Genomic DNA, 12379 nt, shown 5'->3' with positions numbered 1-12379 from the left:
CTGCTATAAGAATAAATTTTAGTAATTTTTCCCCATGTCAATATGAATATTAGACTGACCCAATTAATATGAAACGCTTCTATGCTGCTGGAACAGACAGTGCTCCAGAAAGAGCCATTTGCACAACCTGTTCATGATTATGGGCCATAAGGACACAAAGATGGCACACACATTTGTGGACCATCTGAATTCTTGTACGGGAAGGGGAGGGGGAGAGGGAGCGGCATGACGTGAGCTTGACTGTCGTGGGTCATGTTTTTTAATCCGGAGTATTGGACATGTAACACAGCAACAAGAGCTGATCATTTTGTTTAATCACCTTTTGGATCTTTGCCAGATGGTCTCTATTGAGAGCGCTGCAAACAGAGAGAGATGAACTGCATCTAACACGCCACCAGAGCTTTCCCGTAAATGTCTGAGAACTGATTCCAACAAGAATTTAGTCTCAGAGCAGAAAGGGATACATTTAAAAACTATGTGCATTAACTATACTTTTCCCCATAGAATCCTCACTTGGCATGAATAATTTACCCACTCTTATGCTAATGGGATCATGAAAGTATCCCTCGTCTTTAGTGCAGCTATTCTCAGCTTTCAGTAATTACCCCACCCAGTGAAAATAACATGGCTTCTGCATTGAATGGCCGACTAGTACCTGACAATTAGAAAGATCATGGCTGACAATGGACTGGTCCAGAACCCAGACAGAGAACGCTTGTAGGCCAAAGAAAAGTACAAGCGCAAAGTAACGTTGGTCATGGGCGGGAAGGGGGAGGAGGGGGGCGGATGCATGGGCTGGAAAGTAGAAGAAAAGAGGAAAAGAAACATTTTCTATTGTCAAGCTTTTCTTTCTCTGACTTACTATCAAGATTTTACTTAAGCAAAAATCTGTTCTTTACATTATTAAGTGTAAAGGCATTCACAACAAGATTCATTTTAAAGGAAAAAAAGAGACCATATCTAAGGAAAAGAACTAGAGTTATCTTTAAAGCACGTCTGCGCTAAGAATTTACTTAATCAGAATTTTAAAAAATCTAAGTAGTGGAAAAGCCCCTAGATTTTGATTTTTGAACTGAAAAAAGATTACCAAACCAAAAAAAAAAAAAAGAAGAAGAAGAAGAAGAAGAAGCAGAAGAAAAGAAAAGCTAAAAAGAAAACTCTCTTTCGACCTCTGTCCACAAAACTCCATGTTAGGTAGTTCACTGTGTAAAAATTATCAGGCTAAAACATCTGGGAAAGAAAGCTATGAAACAGCAGGGAACGTGGCTGGTTTATTGTTTATCTTTTGTTTATGAGGCAGTATTCAAGTTTAATTACTACTCTAAATTAAACTCTAACTGGCATCAGGAGACATCCCTTTACATGACTAAGTTAAAAAAAAAATCTAGAAATCTCAACTCCGGGCTTTTCAAGTAAGTTGATACATATAGGAAGAAATTACTCAAAATTAACAGCAATTATAGAAAGCTTTTAAGCATTTATGGGCACCATTACATGCTCCTAGAGCATTTATTTATTAGAAGAGTTTAATTTTATTTCTAGTGGTTGCTATTCTAAAACATCTTAAGAAAATCAACAGAAATTATTTGGATGTTTGCTGATGATTAAGGACAGTATTCCTTTTGATTTTATTTGGGGAGCCAAAAAAGTATGAAAATGTAACATAAATATTCTATAATACAACAGCTTCTTCTGTGCCAATGTTCAATTCTCAATTACATTCTCAGTGAATTTTCTGATACAATTAGGAGGACAGGAAGGAAAAGAAATGTCACCATATTTATCATAACAGTAAGTGACCAGTTTTGGATGAACTTAGCTCTAGGAAAAATAAAAGTTAAAAGCAACTAGCAAAAGATTATGCCAGATGGCATCTGTCATATTGTATTTAGGGTTATTTTAAAGAGATTGCCGCCACTATGAAAACATTCCATTGACAGAGTTTTCCTAGACTGAATAAGAAATCCCAGTAGAACATATTCAGGACCCACTATAAGTGGGTTTGAGGGTTCCCCCCATCTTTTAACTATGTAACTGGAATACTTGGTGGGGAAGAATACTATTTCATGCATTATATAATAATTCAACAGTGTAAGCCTGTGTTAGACTTTTGCTTACCTATAATCATTTACGTTAAATCTACAGTGGGTATTTTTAGATTTCAAAACCATGATTGCTAAAGAATTGCATAATATCTAGTTATGGAATTTTAGTCTCATTGCCTGGATGATAGAGACATCAAAAGAGAGGTTTTGTAGGTGGCAGAGTTGAGGGGAACTATGCTGGTTTGTACAGCCCTGTGTCTTCAAAGATGAGAGGCGCATAGATGCTTAAATACTAATGGATTTAGGTTAAACTGGGTCTGGCAACAGTATGGTTAACGTGCGTGTGGTGTGCAGTGTGAGCTCAGCAGTTACTGGGCCAACTGTCTCGGTATTTCTGGGAATCCTGCCTATTCACAGTGCAGGGATTGTTCAATTGCTGCAAAATGTACAAAATGAATTTTACAAAAATGAATTGTAAGGAAGGCCCCATTACAACGATTTTACAGCAAAGATGTCAACATCAATTTTTCTTTCATGCCTAGCTAATGATTAAAACAGCATATTCCATTTGCCTAAGACAATTTATTTCATATTGGCACATCAAAATATTGAAATACAAAGTTATCTTTACTCTGCCCTTTTTATTCACTGCTGCTGAACCCATACCATTGTTCAAATCCGGAAAAAATAAAACAAACTTGGCACGAAATACTTAAAACAAAGGCTCATCAATATTCTCCAATTTGTCAACATCTCAATTACAGCACTGGAAAAAATGTAAATTTCATGTGCTCTAAACACTGAGGGGTCTATTCTCCTGCCAATTCACATGCGTAACTCCCATCAGCGTTAATGGGAGTTACACAAACCCATCAATAATAATAATACTTTGTACATATATTGTGCCTTTCATCTAAGGCTCTCAAAGTGCTCCAGGAACAAGGGGGCTGCTTCCTAGTCTTTACTCTGGGCAAAACCCACAATGAAATACAAAGCAGCTTTTGACTCAGCAGGTACAGAATTAGGGACCCCACGCCTTATTATCAAGCCCCATTTTATTACTGATGGGAAGCCAGACACAAAGAGGGCCAGTTACTTCCCCAGAGACCCAGTGTGCACCCTAATTCTATCCCTGAAAAATAAAACAGACTTTTTTCTTCATTCTCATGTGACTAACAAGATAAACTCCATTTGGCTGCTTTTAGCCAAAGAAATCACAGTGAATGAAAGCCTGGTTCATATTTATGTAGTTTACTGCTAGGCATGTGCTGTGTGAAAGAGACAGTAAAGTCAGGTTTCACATTTTATCAAGTTTGTTTCTTACAATATTTTAAAAATTTGATTCCCCCCCCTCCTTTTGGTTTGCTGTACAAACACGGAGGAGGAAAAAATGACCTTTCACCTGTGTAACTGTAGCTCTTTCCCTATCAAGTCATAAAATAATGAGATATTTTTAGGTTCCAAAGAAAAGGTTCATATGAATCATTTTAGTAGAAATATTCCCCAAATCATAAAGCAACATAAATGCATGTATTGTTTTATAGCATATGGCTATTAAAGTTTAATTTAAAATGTGTATGAAAACATTGTCTTTAGTACAATTCATCCCTATTTTTTTCTGTTTATCATAATTTGTTTTGAAACTGAATCGTTTTACAGTTTTCCATATGCCTGTTGTGCTAATAAATTCTGAATAAGCAAGAAAACTTATTTCTAAACTAAAAATCTTGGTTCCCAATGAAACATTTTAATACATTTAATATGAAGAACATAAATTTCCTTCTTAGGCTTTCCATTAAACGTCAACTCTAAGATTTAACCTGGGATAAGCATATGTGATTTCAGTCAATATCTCTGTTGACTTTGCCCTGAAGCAGATAATTAATCTTTCCCATAGAAAGCTACTCTGGACAATTTGGTGGGACAAAATATCTTGAAAACATATTTAAAAGCCTAATATGGGCACGAGTATGACAAAATACACTCAAGTCTGACCTTTGAAATTTAGAATCTTTGGTAAAATACAGAATATCTTTCAACCTGTGTTTGGGAGCCACTGATGTAGTCAGCCAGGTAGCAAATTCTCCATGCCCAGAGAGTCTCCATTTTCCAGGAATCAAAACGTTTTTTTGTCCCTCACACTTTAATACAGTAAAATGACTGACTTCCTAGTACTCAAACACATAAGCTACCATGTCCATTCTTTAATCCCATGGAGATATGATTAAAGGAACAAAATCCTATGGGGATCAAATCCTTCAACATGGCATCAGTGGGTGTGGCTAACCACAACATAGAGGTTTGTGCGTATGGTTTTTAGCCAACTATATCGGTCTCAGTGCTTTTCTCTTCCCTAACAAAAACAAAAGCAAAAACAACAAGCCAGCAAAATTAACCAAAATGATAAAACTCTATGCCTTGGCCGTGGCCGCAACTGTTCAGCGTTCCAAACCCCAGGGTCGTCCTTCCCTGCCTCCCCTTCTCCCTGGCCCTCTCCTGCCATCTCGCTGGCCATAACTCAACCAACCCAACTGAACCAGTCAGTTTTAAATTTCAGTTGGGACCTTGGTGACCTGTTAATGAATCTACAGAGAGGAGAAAAACTCACAGTGTTGAGTTATGCCTGGTGTTGCTAGCTGACTTGGAGTCAGAAATGCTTGAAGCGTTAACGTAATTGCAAGAATGTGAAAAATGAAGCGCTGGGCTCCTGAGCAAAGTGAAAGGTCAAAGCGAGCCTCACACACAACAAGTCTTTGGAAGATAGCCTCATTAGACCATTAAGTCTGCTTCTCCTCTCCCCTTCTCTTGTACCATGTTTAAGGTGTTTTGTTTTTATTAATAGATACATTTCCCCATTTGTGGCACCATGATTTGGGGTGGTGGGAGGAGAGGAGTCTTAGAAAGCTTTTCAGATTTAACCACACTGAGAAGTCTTTTTCCAAGACATAGAAACACAATTAAAGCCACTGCATTACAGATTCACTGAATTTATATACATTTCATCTTCAAAATTCTTTATAGTTTAGTTCTCTTACATACAACCAAAGTGATCTAATAAAAAACAGCACAGAAAGCTTAAATAGATACAGTTCACCAGTTCTTCCACAATTTACCATCTGACAGTGTTCATTTCTGTGTTAGTTGCAGCTTGCTTAAATCTAGATTCTAAGTTGGACCTATTCACAACTTAACAACATCCTAGAAGGGACACTTCTCTAAACTCTTCCAGAATACTAGGAATCCAAAATCTATGACCAGGAACTTGGAAATATAAAGGCACTCACCCTACATCAACCATCGTTTTTTAAATGGCATATATGACTACAGCTCAAGCTGTTAAACTGTCCTCCACTTGGAAGACTGTCTAATGCTTAAATATTGTGGCCATAAACACAGTCATAATAGAGATGAAATAGACCTAGGAGATCAGACACCATCTAATGTAAAATATTAAAAAGTAAAATCTATATACTTTCCTGGCCCACGTTCAATAATGCATCTTCTTTTAAATAATAATTTTAGACATAGAAGAGTCAACCCTACCAATATATAATTGCTCTCTGTGCAATAGGTGAGCCTTAAATGGTAAAATTTATTCTAAATGACTCTAGGCTTTCTTGTCATCTGTAGTTGACGTCCCCCTTGCCTTCTGATTATTTGAATTTTTACAATTTGTGACAAAAGTCTCACCATGGCAGCTGAATAGAAATGGGGACAAATCTAAGAATTTCTTTTTTTTTTTTTTCAAATCTAAGAATTTCAAAATCCATCTTCCCAATACAATTCCATATAAAATTTGCATGGCACTTTGGAACTAATAAGAACAGATTTTTGCATCATGTGTGCTTTACAGGCATCATTGCTTGATTATAGAAAACACTTATAGTTGATTTACAAATAAAATATCCCATTTATAGTATAACTCAACCTACTGTATCACAGAAGCAAAGATCTATCATTCTATTTGCTTACACCCAGGAGTAAAGAGTAGATAACCAAATTTGTCAAAGAATTGGCAGAACTAATCGATTGTTATTGTAGTGCTTGCTTAAAGATTAGACAACTCTTTTTTGTTTTGTTTTGTTTTTGGTGAGGAATATAAGTTAAGGGAAGGAAATACTGTCTCCTTAAATAGCAGCCGTTTATACTCCCTAACCTGCCACGCTCCTGTTTATAGTGAGGCTGATGTACCAATATAAAATACTGATGTTATTTCAGTCATGCCCACTTTGCACAAGGAAAATCCTTGACTTTTTACCTTGCTCACTGCTGTTGTCTCCACTCTGGGACGCATGGCCCCCACTGGAGGGCCCCGGGGTGCCTGCTGAATGGGTGGAAGTTGCATCGTCGTGGTCTCGCCAAGATGCAGGATTCTGATGTCAGGAGGCCAAGGAATTTTTCCACAGTGACCATTTCAGCCATAAATGACGAACCAAGGGGAAAGGTGCAGAGAGAGGCAAAAAACATGTACATATTAGTATTTGTAGAACTAGGCATGTACAGATGCCATGTTACAGTACGTTGTCTTTTCAGCAATAGGTACCAAAAGGAAAAAAGATGCACTAGAATCATGATGAAGTGATAGTCATGTCAGTGTACATATTTGTTAAAACCAATTGAAACAGATGCCTTACAATGGATGCATTTTATTATACACAAATTATACTTCAATAAAGTGAATTTTTAAAGTTAGGAAAAAAAAGCCTCCTTAAAAATCTAAAAGTTTGCTCTTTAATTAATTATGGCACGCTCTTCCAAGAAATAGGTCCCAATGCTCTTGGATACCAAACACTTCAGAATATTAACACATCTACAAAACTCAACAACTCCCTTAAAAATTCAGATTGGAGAATGTATGGGACAGCCCTTCACATCAAATGCATTGCCCTAAAAAGGCCTGAATTAACTCTCAAAATTATTGTCAACTGATTATATCATTAACAAAGACAATAATATTAATCAATACATCAATACCTTCCTTGCTGTTTAATGTGCACAAACGACAATCAGAAAATGAAACAGCTATGAACTGTGATCCACCTAATAAATTGGAGAGGACTTCTTTTAGAGTTGCATGGAATGTTTAAAGTCACAGAGCAGTGCTTTTTCCTGAAAGAACTGCTCATTTTAAAGGACGTGTAAGGTAAGCCGAGAGTTATAGTCCATGCTACTTTGCTGAGTGTATTCTTCTCCTGTTCCTCCTCCCCTTTCCTGATCAGTCCCAATACCCTGCTGTCGCTTAAAGGAAAACAGGAATTCTAATGTACAGGAAGGACTTTATCAGCACCACATGAAGGCAGGCAAGAGATGGAATTTCCTCTGGCAGAAACAGAGAGTAGGAACAGCATGTGAAACAGACCAGCCTTAAGGTCAGAGTTGTACACTTGTCACCTGTATGCGATAACTTCGACTAAGCCCACAGATCAACTGGCAAGCAAATCTGTTGGGGGTGGGGGTAGGGGTGGGGGTGCAGTACTTTGAGAGCAAAATAAAAAGCCTCGTCAGTCCCTCAAAGTACACTATTTCTTACAAGAATTGGTTATTAAGGACTCAGACAGACTGACATGTCTATAGGCAACATGCTAACATCTCGACCACTTGAAGACAATCTTGCCATGTTGTCATTATACATATTTTATCCAGAAAAAAAGGTCAGTCTATCATTTTCTCAACCTCAACCCTATGATGTACAAATAGAACATAAAACTTCACCAAAATAAAGTCAAGAAACCAAAGAGAGAAAAAATAAGGAACTATCATCATTTGGAGCAGCAACAACAAAAAAAATCTGTTTGCCTCTGTAGATCTGTCTCAAACCACTGTAAGTTAACATTTAGCATTTTTGATAGATGGTGAAATGTCCCAAAGTTCTAGAGATTAATAACATCTCTATCAAATAATGCTGTTGGCACCGCTGTCAGGCAAGCCACAGATTCAAAGGCAAAACCTTAAGCAGAAACTTTGTGACTGTAAGTACTGCACATGTATATATCTCTCTAAAGTAAAGATACATTTTTGAAAGTATTGATTGATTTGGGAACAAAGTTGAATAGAATAAAACGAAAACCAAGGTTCTGCCGCCTGCATGAAGACAGTCATGCCTGTGATTTTCTTATCTAAGTTCGAAACTCTTCCAATAGTTTCTAGCTAAAAGCAAGCAGAATGCAGGGGCTCTTCAAGCTTTGCAGACTCTTCGAGTCAGCTGTTTGCCGGATGGTAATCAGATAAAGAGCTAGAAGAATTACAAGAAAAAAGAAAGAAAGAAAAAAACAATAGCATGGCATGAGGTTAGTCTTGCAACAACACTGGCTAGAGCCTTCTTTTAGAAACTGCAATAATAGTCACCTAAGCTAAACTTTTCAGTTAAACTTTGCATCACTAAAACAGCAAGTGATGTGAATTTTATGCACTGCATGCTTTTTATTAAGCTGGTAGCTATAAAAGCTCCTTACCCCTCAAGAAAATTACAATAATTAACTACTAACACCTCAACTATGTTTTAAGGCAAATGTCATCTAACAGCTATTTTATAATCATTCAAATGAAGCTCCAGCGTGTCTTTCTGTTTGGACATGAGAGTGATTTCAAGGGATCACTCAGAAGGACTTCTTGCAATGGAAAGCACTGTCTTGTCCTCATCAGTCAAACCTGTACTGAGTTTTAGTCAGTCCTCACAAGTTTACAACTCAGTTGATTTCCTTCGCTGGTTTTTTGGAGGAGGCGGTCTCTAAATTAAAGGGGTGAGAGATGAACCACATAAGCAAGTAATACTTTTAGAGCAGCTAGTTCCTCCAAATCAGCTGGGTCTTGGATTTTCAGCTCAGTCCTGAAGTTGGCTCAAGTTCACTTTCACTGTCTAACCCACCATGCCCCTATTTGTTCCCCCTTACCTTCCTCACATCCTCAAAGAGGCTGTCCTACAAATGTCACAAGGTGCTTATCTCTATAGTATGTTTCAAGTATTATGATCTACTTTGCAAGACTGACACAAACTAGTACCAGGATATTCATCTAACTTGGAGGTAGGAAAAACAGCTGAATCCCTCTGGGGTTTGAAAGTTGAAGAGTTACCCCCAAGTTGTCTGTATTCAGCTACACCACAGTGATGTGATCAAATACACATATAAATATTGATAATCTGGTCAATAAAAAGTGCTACCTCCTTGATCACAAAACACTGGGAGCAACATGGATAGCTACAATATAGTCCTTTACACATAAGATTGGTTTGTTCTTAGACTGAAGTATTTGTTTGTATCACAACTCCTTTCTTCTTCTTTCCCCTCCCTAGATAGTTTCCAAGTTTACATCCTTCAAGAATAACTGCTTGGCTTTCTGCCAAATTATATGCAGAAGTTTAGTGAATCTTGAAACCAAAGTGGCATATGAAAGCATGTAAAACACATGACGTACTTAGAAAAATAAAGAGAAATGCTCTCTGTGTGTATGTGTGTGGGTGAGGAGTCAGGTAGGTGCATTCCACAATATATGTCCTGCTCTTCAGCCCCAGGTATCATGAAGACATTCGAGGGCAAGGAAAAGACATGTTTCTATTCTCAGGGGCTTTCATAATTAGGAGTCAAATACAGTACTCTTCTTGCTCTTACGTAATTGCATTAAAGAGCAGTGTTCGCAGGAGAAAAGCAGTGAATACTGAGTGGAGCACAATGGAAGGAGATGGAAAATAGATACAAGAAGCTAGGTCTCCAGGGGCAGTATTTTCTATTTGCTGGGCTACAGACTCACAGCTGATAATGCAAGTTGTAATTAATATAAAAGCAGGAGACAAGATGGGGAGAGCTTGTAGTAGCGGGGCCACAAGAGATCACTCTGCAGCGCTCCTCTGTTTCTCATTTACACACAGCTCTCCCTAGAAAACACAATTCTGCCAGTGTTTCCTCCCTTGAAAGTTAAAAAAAAAAAAATTGATTTAGCACCATCATTGAATTTTGCTAAATCTAGGAAAGAGCACAGAGCGGACAGGCATCTCTGGGCAGAAAAAGCAAATCCTCCATGCACCTCTTTTGTTGAGGCTGTAGAGATGGTGGACATTATAATGTTTTACACCAATGTGGCACTTCTGGGGGAGACCTGCCGATAGGATACTATTTAATAATTCCCAGCGAACTGGTGGTATTTCCCGTTGAAATGATTCCACCCAGCTCATGGTTCTTCCGTTGAAAAAGACAATGAAGTAAAATGTGTAAGTGTTTCTGAATAAATACAAAACTGAATGGGGAAGTAAAAAGTATTAGGTTTCCAGGAGTTAAAAAAAGAAGCCACACCACACACAAGTTCGACCTCAGATCATCTGAAACTCATCTGAGACTCCAGACGAAGAGGTGATGCAATGGATGTGGTGTAGGAGAAAGAATCCTAGATTGGAATTAAGACTCGAGGGTGCCACCTCCAACTGTCACATGACCTCAGGTGATGCACTTCATTTCCCTGGAACATGTTTCCTTTCTCTCTTTAAAATTAAGAAGTCAGACAAAATAATTCCTAAGGTCACTGCCACTTCTTATTTCTATTATTAAAAACATACTTTAAGCATTTGATTTTCTAGAACCCACAAAACTAAAACACAATATAGAACACCAAGCCCAAAGTAATACAAGAACTTGGAAAATACTGTAAAGTAATTCAGAATATGTGTTTGTAGGCAGAAAGTAAGAATAAACATCTATAAAGATATTTAATCAGCACATGGAGCATGCAAAACTAATTTGACTAGAGATGTTCAAATGACAAAGTCAAGATATGCTCGCATCAGTACACATAATAATGTAACTTTCAGATTTCCTATGACTTTAAGATGTTTTCACATCTTAACAGTTAACATTGTGCGAAAATCATTTTTAAAAATAAGAGGAAGACTCCTATCATGAGGTAGTCAAACCTACAAAAGTTCAAGACGTTAATTGTGCAATTTGAAAAAAATGTTGGAATTTCAATTTCGTTATTCCAAAGTTGACATAAGAACTCAGGAGAACTGTGTGTGCTTTCAGAAGGTGGACTCACTCTTTAAAAATGTAAATAGAACCGGGGTCTTTCCCTCATCTCCCTGCTTCCCCCCTCTATTAAGCTTTGAGAATTAATACGTGAGCAACTCTCATGGAAATGGCAAACACTCTTTGCAAATGATTCCTCCTCTGGTGGAGCAACTTTTAGAGAAGATAGAAATTTTTTATACTATTAGTGTACTATCATGTTATAAAATATCTCCTGTAATTTTGAAATGGAATATTGCATAGAATGTTAAGCCTGAAAAAAAAACGAGAAAATGAATTTTTAAAATATCAAACTTTTCATCTGATTGTGGATATCTGTTGTCAAGTGCACTTTTGTTTAATTTTATCTCATTGCAGTTACTCTGAAAGCATACTCCAACTGCACAACCTACATGATTTCACTAACATAATTATTCTTGATGGGAAATTAACAGAAAAGCCATCAACCAGCAGAAACTACACAACAACACAAAACTCATGCCCCTGGCCCCTGGCCAGGTCTCCTTGAGTTGGTGGACATGGCTCAGAGGTGCGACCTTCCTGAAACAGGTCCCCCAAGAACTTGGATAACATACCGTGAGGTCTAATCTTACACCAGAACATAAGAAATTATCTGATAAAATAAATCATTCATATTATTAATGTTATTTTCACATCCCAATGTCTCCTCTTTTATATTCTATAGACCAATCACTTAGACTGCTCTCTCTCCTCACTGCCCATTCCCTGCTGATTTTTCAGACACTTGCCTGAATTCTGTCAGGAACAAGGTTCTGGGGATTCTCCCCTTTGACTTGACTCAATTTTTAAAAACTGTGTAGACATAAATAAATTTGACATATTCAGAGATATGAAAGAAAACAACAGCTTATCTTCTCTTAAATTACAGCCTTCAAAATAAAAATTTAAATAATTTTTCTTTTATTACTCAGCTTATCAGAGCCAGTCAATTTTTAGACACCTGCCATTAATTTTTAGTAGATACAATTTTATTTTCTTCCCTATATTTAATTCATCCAAAAAACAAATACAATGCAATTTCTTAAGCACATTACAGAAATAACTATATAACTACGTACCTTCAGGCCAATAGAGCTTAGGTCAGAGAATGTATTTCAAAAACAAATATAATTCATTTATCTAAACTTGATCTAAAGATTCGTAGTATCTTTATATGTAAATAGAAAGATATATTTCATTTGTCTGCAGTCGATCTAGACTTGATGTAAAATTATGTAAAGTAGATAATGTGTACATCACCTATTATTCAGAAACAATCCAGACTAGGAAAAGCATGATCATGCCATAACAGTTTTCAAGTTG

At 37.1% G+C, this 12379-nt stretch overlaps 1 protein-coding gene across 5 annotated transcripts in view; it reads right to left on the bottom strand.

Moving 5' to 3' along the window:
• Positions 1-12379, bottom strand: part of MEIS2 (Meis homeobox 2) — a 225975-nt gene that overhangs the window by 199554 nt on the left and 14042 nt on the right. For all 5 annotated transcript variants that reach the window (XM_068965916.1, XM_068965915.1, XM_068965917.1 and 2 more), the window contains exon 7: positions 6304-6418. In XM_068965916.1, the coding sequence (XP_068822017.1) occupies positions 6304-6418 (115 nt within the window). The remainder of the gene's footprint in view (positions 1-6303; positions 6419-12379) is intronic.

Source organism: Capricornis sumatraensis, chromosome 2, assembly GCF_032405125.1.
Source record: "Capricornis sumatraensis isolate serow.1 chromosome 2, serow.2, whole genome shotgun sequence".
In the NCBI taxonomy this organism is placed as follows: Eukaryota; Metazoa; Chordata; class Mammalia; order Artiodactyla; family Bovidae; genus Capricornis; species Capricornis sumatraensis.
The sequence above is the reverse complement of the archived record's forward strand: the minus strand, read 5'-3'. Positions and strand labels throughout refer to the sequence as shown.